This window comes from Pinus tabuliformis, chromosome 8 (assembly GCF_031772625.1).
Source record: "Pinus tabuliformis cultivar Carrire ecotype Pingquan chromosome 8, CPIR1, whole genome shotgun sequence".
NCBI lineage: Eukaryota > Viridiplantae > Streptophyta > Pinopsida > Pinales > Pinaceae > Pinus > Pinus tabuliformis.
This window is the reverse complement of record NC_142294.1, coordinates 635708687-635718307: the sequence shown is the minus strand read 5'-3', so window position 1 is coordinate 635718307 and position 9621 is coordinate 635708687. Positions and strand designations below refer to the sequence as shown.

The 9621-nt window shown below is 36.3% G+C and overlaps 1 protein-coding gene across 1 annotated transcript; it reads left to right on the top strand.

Annotated features, from left to right (window-relative positions):
* The first annotated feature begins 7692 nt into the window (after window positions 1-7692).
* LOC149237129 (cysteine-rich repeat secretory protein 38-like) lies at window positions 7693-9380 on the top strand. The gene is made up of 2 exons (XM_089372590.1): window positions 7693-8582; window positions 8682-9380. Exons 1-2 carry the CDS (start codon window positions 7766-7768, stop codon window positions 8819-8821), a joined length of 957 nt encoding a protein of 318 aa, XP_089228716.1. The 5' UTR covers window positions 7693-7765; the 3' UTR covers window positions 8822-9380.
* The last annotated feature ends 241 nt before the right edge of the window (window positions 9381-9621 follow it).

The window sequence follows — 9621 nt, the reverse complement described above, 5'->3', positions numbered from 1 at the left end:
TAATATCAATCATGGTCAACCATGTTTTATAAAATTCAATCATTGTCAACCATGGTCAACCATATTTTGTAAAATGAATTGTGGTCAACAATAGTTAATCATGGTCATTCATGTTCCAACATCACATTGTGACAAAGATTGTCTCAATATGAAATTAATCATTGTCTCAACCATGGTCCAATATTGCATTTTAACAAACCATGTCTCGATATGATAATAATGGTTAACCATGGTCAACCATGTCCAATCATGATCAACCTTGGTTTAATATTATTCCCTTGGAGTTTTAATATTAATTCCTTGGGTTTATTGTTCCCTTGGGTTTATAATATCATGGTCAACCACAGTTAGCCATGGTCAATGATGGTCAACCATAGTTTATAAAATTAAACATCGTCAATCATGGTCGAACATCACATTGTGACAAAGATTTCCTCAATATGAAATTAAACCATGGTCAACCATCATCAACCATGATTATCCATGGTTGAATTTCATCAACCATGCTCAACCTTGATTAAAATATGTTTCATCATAATCACCTATGATGGTCAACCATGGACAGTCATGGTTAGCCACGACCAACCATGGTCAATGAGGGTCAACCATATTTTATAAAATCAAACATGGTCAACCATGGTCGAACGTTGCATTTTGACAAAGATTGTCTCTATATGAAAATAAACCATGGTTAACCATGGTTCAATGTTGCATTCTGACAAATATTATTGCAATACAAAAATCAATCATGGTTAACCATGGTCGAATGTCACATTGTGACAAGGATTTTCTCAATATGGAAATCAACGATGGTCTACCACGTTTATTTTAGGGTTTATAATATTTATTTTAGGGTTTATATATCTTAATTTTATAATGTTTATCCCTTGAATTTATTATTCCCTTAGGTTTATAATATCAATCCCTTGGGTTTATTAATCTAAGGGTTCATATTACTAGGTTTTAATATTATTAACTTAGGTTTATAGTCCCCTGTGTTTTTAGTATTAATCCCTAAGGTTTATTATTCCCCTGGGTTTATAATATTAAGCATGGTCAACCATATTTATAAATTCAATAATTGTCAACCATGGTCAACCATATTTTATAAAATGAATTGTGGTCGACCATGGCTAATCATGGTCATCCATGTTCCAATGTCGCATTGTGAGAAAGATTGTCTCAATATGAAAATCAATCATTCTCTCAACCATGGTCCAACGTTGCATTTTGACAAACAATGTCTCAATATGACAATCATGGTTAACCATGGTTAGCCATGGCCAATAATGGTCAACCTTAGTTTAATTTCATCCCTTGGAGTTTTAATATTAATCCCTTGGGTTTATAATATCAATCCCTTGGGTTTATTATTCCCTTGGGTTTATTATATCCATCATGGTCAACCATGGTCATCCATCATCCTACATTACATTGTGACAAAGGGTTCATATTCCTAGGGCTTAATATTATTCCCTTAGGTTTATAATCCCTTTGGTTTTTAGTAATAACTCATATGGTTGATTATTCGTTTAGGTTTATAATATCAATCCATAGGGTTTATTATTCCTTTGGGTTTATAATATTGATCATGGAAAACCAATGTCAACCATGTTTTATAAATTCAATCGTGGTCAACCATCGTCAACCATATTTTATAAAATAAGTCATGGTCAACCATGGTAAATCATGATCAACCATGCTCCTATATCGCATTGTGACAAGAATTGTCTCAATATGAAAAGAAATCATTGTTTCAACCATGGTCCAACGTCGCATTATGACAAATATTATTTCAATATGATAATCATGGTCAACCATGATCAACCATGGTCATTCATATTCAACCTTGGTAAACCATGTTCGACCATGTTTTATAAAATCCATGTCAACATGGTCAACCATGGTGGAACATCGCATTGTGACAAAGATTGCCTTGAGATGAAAATCAACCATGGTTAAGCATGGTTAACACTGGTCTAATGTTGACCTCTAACAAGGGTTGTCTCAATATGAAAATCAACTATGGTCAACCATGTTTATTTTAGTGTTTATAATATTTATCTTTGGGTTTATATACCTTGCGTTTATAATATTAGTCCCTTGGGTTCATAATCCCTTGGGGTTTTAGTATTAATCCCTTTGGTTTATTATTCCCTTAGGTTATAATATCAATCCCCTGGGTTTCTTATTCCCTTGTGTTTATAATATCAATCACTTGGGTTTATTTTTCCCTTGGGTTTATAATATCAATCATGCTCAACCATGGTAAATCATGGCCAACCACAGTTAACCATGGTCAACCATGGTCGAATGTCGCATTCTGACAATGATTGTCTCAAATAAAAAATCAACCATGGTAAACTATGGTGTAACGTCGCATTATGACAAGATTTTGAGGATATGGAAATCAATCATCATCAAGCATGGTCAACCATGGTCCAACTTCATAAAAGGATTGTCTCAAAATGGAAATCAACCATGGTCAACCATGTTTATTTTATAGTTTATAATATTTATCTTAGGGTTTATATACCTTGGGTTTATAATTTTATCCCTTGGGTTTATAATATCAATCCCTTAGGTTTATCAATCTAAGGGTTCATATTCCCGGGGTTTAATATTGTTCCCTTAGGTTTATAATTCCTTGGGTTTTTAGTATTAATCTCCAGGGTTTATTATTCTCATGGGTTTGTAATATCGATTGTTAGGGTTTATTATCCCCTTGGGTTTGCAATATCAATCATGGTCAACCATGGTTAAACATGTTTTATAAATTCAATCATGGTCAACCATCTTCAACAATATTTTATAAAATCAATCATGGTCAACCGTGGTTAATCATGGTCACCCATGCTCCAATGTCGCATTGTGACAAAGATTGTTTCAATCTGAAATTCAATCATTGTTTCAACCATGGCTAATCATAGTCAAGCTTAGTAAACCATGTTCAACCATGTTTTATAAAATCAAACATTGTCATCTATGGTCAATCATGGTAAACCATGGTTAAGCATGGTCAACCATGGTCCAACGTTGCATTATGAGAAGGATTGTCTCAATATGAAAATAGACCATGGCCAACCATATTTATTTTAGTGTTTATAATATTTATGTTAGGATTTATATACATTGGGTTTATAATATTGTCCGTTGTTTTTAATATTATTCCCTTGGGTTTATAATATCTATCCCTTGGGTTTATAATATCAATCATAGACAACCATGATCGAATGTCACATTGTGACAATTATTGTCTCAATATGAAAATGAATGATGGTCAACCATTGTCCAACGTCTCATTGTGACAAATATTGTCTCAATATGAAAATCAATCATAGTCAAGCATGGTCAACCATGGTCCAACGTTGCATGGAAATCAACCATCGTCCATGTTTTTTTAAGGGTTTATATTATTTATCATAGGGTTTATATACCTTGGGTTTATAATATTTATCATAGTGTTTATATACCTTGGGTTTCTAATTTTTATCCCTTGGGTTATTATTCCCCGGGTTTATAATATCAATCCCTTAGCTTTATTAATCTAGCAATTCATATTCCTAGGTTTTAATATTATTCCCTTAGGTTTATAATCCCTTTGATTTATAGTATTAGTCCCTAGGGTTTATGATATCAATCATTGTCAACCATATTTTATAACATCAATCATGGTCAACCATGGTCTAATGTCGCATTCTAACAAATATTATCTCAATATGAGAATCAAACATGGTCAACCATGGTCCAATGTAGCATTGTAACAAATATTTTGTTGATTTGAAAATAAATCATGGTCAAGCATGGGAAACCACGGTCTAATGTCACATTGTTACAAGGATTCTTTCATCATGAAAATCAACCATGGTCTACCATATTTATTTTAGAGTTTATAATATTTATCTTAGGGTTTATATACCTTGGATTTATAATATTAGTCCCTTGGGTTTAATATTATTCAACCATGCGCAACCATGGTCCAATGTCACATTGTGACAAAAATTGTCTCAAAGGTTAATAATTAAAGATTATTATAATTTTAAAATAATTATTGTAACTACTAAATAATTATTGTTATTTATTAATATTACTATTATTATCAAATAAATATTTTTTCTTTGGTTGAAACCTTGGCAGGTCCATCCATTTTCTATTATATATTAGGCAAATTTACACCACACATATTGACCAGGTGGCCTCAACTTGCCACCGATCATCATTACATGCCATCCAAAAACAAAATTGCTTCCGTCTTTCTAGCAAAGCTAAATAATTCTCAGTCTCATGTCCAAATACTACACAACTATAATAACTAACATATGCAACACGAAATTTAAAAGCTACCCGCATAAACAAAATCTAAGCTCGAGGAATCTAGTATTTCTGCTCTTTCTTCTCATCAGAGACAGAGGCTACAGGAGCAAGATCTTCAGCAGTTGCCCCTGGAATTCCATACAGCTCTAGGATGCAAGGGATGTGACGGTCAATTTGATCCATCATGATGTCCTGTTTGTGCAACTGAAAGAGGATTTTCTCCATGTCTTTTTTTAAAACTGGGCATGCCTTGCATTGTGACTGCCATCCCCATAGAGATTTGTTCCATCGCTTTTCCAAGTAGACTTTTCACCAAGAAATACAAGTAAAGGGTGTGTTTTAACTATGTAATTCTACCTTGGGTATTCCCTGGATCAGGAACCATCGTCCTCCAGTCGTCCATCTCCTCCTCTAGTTCACTTTCCTGTTTTATCTTCGCTTCCCAGTCGTGAATAAGCTTCTGAATTCCTTCGTCCGTTTCATCCCAGTATGTCGCTACTACCTCTGCTATGAGGTGCTCGACAGGCTTACAACCCCTGTGGCCTTCCATCATGCTCGGCCTCTTGTTTTCCTAGTGGGTCATGCCTCTTCTACCATGACCATGCACTCTCATTGCTGGAGCCATCCTTTGTCAAGTTATGCCCTGTGGATAGTCAAACAAAGTTAGGTCCATCAACCCTTGTGTATCATCCCAACGCAGTTGTTCATACAATCCCTCTCTTCCTTGCTTCACCATCTACGGGTTAAGGTAGCCCAAAGCCCACAAGTGGCCAGGGGAATTGGGTTTTGAACGCGGCTCCCAGGGCTCCTCAAAGTTCCCCTCCCCCTTGCCATGGTGCAATTTCCTATCATCCCACTGCAGCCGGAGCCAATCCCTCAGGCCCATCCGGAGCCTAACTTGATGCTTGCTTTCATACCTGCTTTCAACTCCCTCAGCCAGGAGTTGCCCGCCATGGTTATGGTTGCCCCTTTGTCCCATATACCACCCAGGGTCCCTAGTTGCGCCCTTTCTACCATGCAGATGCCCATTTTCCCAGGGTTTTCTTGGTGTTCTATGGTCATGGCTAATATCCCGACCCCCTACCCGCAACTCTTTCCTACCTCTCCCTTCAGCACTCAGCCGCTCAGAAATGGCAAGCCCACTATCCCCTATTCCCCTGGTGTGAGAAACTAGGTAAGGGTCGACGTCTCTTCTCGACCCAACATTACCAATGCAACTGCTGAGATTCTGACTCAAATGTGATAAAAACAAAACACAGAGCTAGGCCATGGCCCTCCCGTTCCTTCCCATGTTTCTCCCATACAACAGTAATCCCCATTGGGATGACCCCTTGCCCCTCCCTTCCCCCAGTGAAACCCCCACTAGATCATGTAATTGATGCAGGAACAAGACTGAATTACATACTAGAGAATCGTTGCTTATCCGCAGCCAAGGTGCCTTCGCCCTTCTTCAGCTCTGAGTCACCTTCCGTCTCCACTACAATTCTCACATGCCCAACATGTCGAATGCCTTAACCATCTCCGCCACCCTACCTTATTCCTCCCTCTGCCACCTTTCCAGCCCACTGTCCATGCATTCATGGCTAACGACAGTGCACCCCCCAGCCTTGAGCATGCGGGGGACAACAGTAGTTATTGTCTGTGTACAATCCATATCACATCGAAGCCTGTCGCCTCTAACACCATCTCTCATCCCGATAGGGAGATTATCAAATAAATATTATTATTACATAATTTAAAATTAAATAATATTAAATTACATTTAATATTAAATAATAATTAATATAAATTAACGAGAATAATAATTATTATTATTAATTATAACGAAAATAACAATATTTTTATTGTAATAGTGTTTTTTAAATATTATTTCTATTATTATATATTCATTAATTGTAGATATAAATGAAGCCTTCCACGTATCGCTTGGATTTATTATCCCTTGGGGTTTATAATGCATGAGGTTTTATTATTAAACCCAAGGGATTAATAGTAAAAGTCCAAGGGATTAAAAGCCTTAGGGTTTTAGTATTAATTCCTTGCATAATTCCTTATATTATCCCTTGGGTTTATAATCCCTTGCGGTTTTAGTATTAAACCCAAGGGATTGGTATTATAAACCCAAGGGAATGTAAACTAAAGGGATTATTAGTAAAAACCCAAGGGATTATAAACCTTAGGGTTTTTGCTATTAATCCCTTATTTCTATTGTTATAAATTTATCATTGGTAGATACAAGTGAAGCCTTTGGTTATATCAACCAGATTAATATTTTTAATGTGGTTTTGCTAGGGCATTAATGTATGTTAATATACATTACTATACATGGATGTACTTTAATTAATATACATTAGTGTGCATAACAATAATGTAAATACACTAAAGTACATTAATGCACAATTATGTACATTTAAATACATTAATATACATGCTAATATGGACAATAATGTATACTTCATATATTAAATGGACAATTATTGTATATGGAAGTTCATATAAATGTATATAAATATTAATGTGTATTTAATAATATAAATGGTATTACTAAAAACAAACATAGAACTTTTTTATCTTCATATCTACCAAATTTATTTTCAAATCTACCTAATTTAAAGAAAAATCAAATCTAATCATTAAATCTATCCAATTTTGAAAAAAATCTAATATCTACCATGCAAAACTTTTCTCAAATTTAAAACTCTTTTCTCAAGTTTAAAACTAAAAAAACATCAATTTCAGAAATTTTATCTCTTAATTTAAATTCAATCTATAATTTAATATATTTATTTTTAATAAAGTAAATATGTTTTCTCATATTTATTTTAATTTTAAATTTTAATCTTAATTTTCTATTTTATCTGATTACTTAAATTAAAAATTGAGATGGACAAGGTACTTAATTGTTAAAAATAAATAAATTTACTCCCTCATTCCAAAAAGCAACAAAAATAAGCTCTTTCAACTTAAAATATGATTCGATTTTATTCGTCTTTCGTTGTGTAGATTCATTAAGATTTTATGCAACGACAAAAGGCAGTCTATTTTGACTTATTCTTAAGTGGTGTTGTCGCAATCAACTCTCCGTCCCATATTTTCTACGTAGGAAAATTGTAACCCTTATGCGGTCGCAACCAACCATTGCACCGGACCTGTCAAATAAAAATCCGACTCTGCTATCATAAAATCTGATCCGGGAACCTACCCAATCTGTATCATGGAAATATGTGGAGGAGTAGGCAGCGGGTCACAGTCACTGGGTTGGAAACATACACACAAACGACAACAGCAACCAGGATAAGATTTTTCTGGTGAAGGCAAGTTGGACACGCTTCTAATTTTCATTCAGTGACAGTATTCAACGCACTAGAAAATCAGAAAATTAATTCTACAAGTTCAACTTTATATAAGGCCATGCTTTCCGGGCACAGCTGAACTCGGCACAGACGTGGTTATGGCGACGCACATGAAATCAGTGCTTGGCAGTGTGTTACTTATGGTGACTCTAGCTGGTACGTGTATGCGCTTGGCAGTTGCTGATCCAGAGACTCCCACCGTCTGGAGCAAGTGTGGAGAGAGCGGCAATTATACATATAGAAATGGTAGCGCGTTTCAGCTTAATCTAAACAAGCTTTTGGATTCGCTGGTGAACAATGTTTATGCCACCGGATTCAATACCTCTAGTGTTGAAGGCCAAAACAGCAATGGTGCTGTTTATGGGCTTGTCCAGTGCAGAGGAGATTTAGATTCTGCCGATTGCAAACAGTGCGCATCCACGGCCAGGGCAAATCTTGTTCGGGCATGCCACAACACTTCTGGATTCATTCAACTAGACGGCTGCTTCTTGCGTTATGACACTCATAACTTTTACAATGACCTTGAGAGTAGGAAGAATACACCAATAAGTGTTCTCTGCAACACTGGTAACAGCAGTCGGCCACAGCAGTTCACAGATGCTATTAAGGCCCGCCTCTCAAATATTACCCTTGAAGCTGCTCAGAGTCCCAAACTTTTCGCTGCAGATGCAGCCGATGAGCCTTCTAGTTTAACGGGGAAGATCTACAGCTTAGCTCAGTGTTGGAGAGATCTGTCCCGCACGAGCTGCGGATCGTGCCTAACTTATGCCTTAGAAAATATATTCAAATGCCAAAGTGGAGCTCTTGGGGCACAATTCGGATCTCAGAACTGCTATTTGCGTTACGAGGTTTATGAATTTTTCGACAATTCCGTTATCTCGCAACCTCCAGCAGAAACTCCTCCCGTATCCTCCGGTATATTCTTCACCTACTTTAGGATGATAAATAATCTAGTAGTTTAATTCTTGGCAACTAACACACAAACGTACTGAGAATGTTTGTGCAATTTTGCAGAACGTAAAAAATCTAAGACACTTGCGATAATTCTGGGCGCAGTGGCCATCGGTATCCTTGGATTAATTGCTGCCATGGTGATTTTGAGGAGGAAATATTTCTCTAATCTCAAAAGTACCGATGAGAAGCCTGTAAAATGAGTGAGAAAATCTTCCCTCTCCCACAAAGTCTGCTTTCATAGATTTGGATAGTGTGGTGGGGCCGGTACATGGCCAAGTTAAACGTCCTAGAATTAATGTAAATACTACTCCGAAGACCCAGACAAAACGTCAAGCAACTTCTCCAACCGGACCTTCCGATACCCAATCTGGAGGTGCTGACCCTTCGGCATGCGTTCTGGACGCGAGATGACTGACAAGCAACGCCTCTCAGTATTATCTTTATCTTCGTTTAGTATAAGACGCCGTTATTTTAGCTTTTGAATTATGTTATAAAGATCTTTAAATCGGGGGAATTAGTGAAGCACTTCAGAGTCATTTAAATCCAGTGGGATGCATTAGCTGACGGAATTGTACGCTCTAACAGAGCATTAGCCCCTTTGGGCATTTAGAAATCTTTAAAAGTTCAGTTATCCGCCATTTTAAAGACAGTTGAAAGCGGCCTTCAAACCCAAATTGTCACAGTATCTGTAAATTATCTTATTGAACAATTGGGACGTGTGTGGCTAGTGCAAAACCTATTGAACTTGTTTTTCTTTTATCGCGGCAAGCAAAATGGCAAAAAAAAAGCAGTACCCCTTGGCATAAAAAAGCAGTACCGCTAGTTTCAAATGTTTCCTCGTTATGTAATTCTGTGCTCTCAACGTGTTTAGTTACCATAAACTTTAAAGTGCATAATTATTTTGGTCGGTAAACCATATGGGCTTTTTTTTTTTTTAAACCAGCTTAGATCCAATTTAATCCAGATTTATTAAGAGGGATTTAATTTCTAATCTCTAGAT

Coding starts and splice junctions, on each gene's coding strand:
- LOC149237129 (XM_089372590.1), top strand. CDS start 7,766: ATGGCGACGCACATGAAATCAGTGCTTGGCAGTGTGTTACTTATGGTG. Junction 8,583..8,681: donor AACTCCTCCCGTATCCTCCG/GTATATTCTTCA, acceptor GCAATTTTGCAG/AACGTAAAAAATCTAAGACA.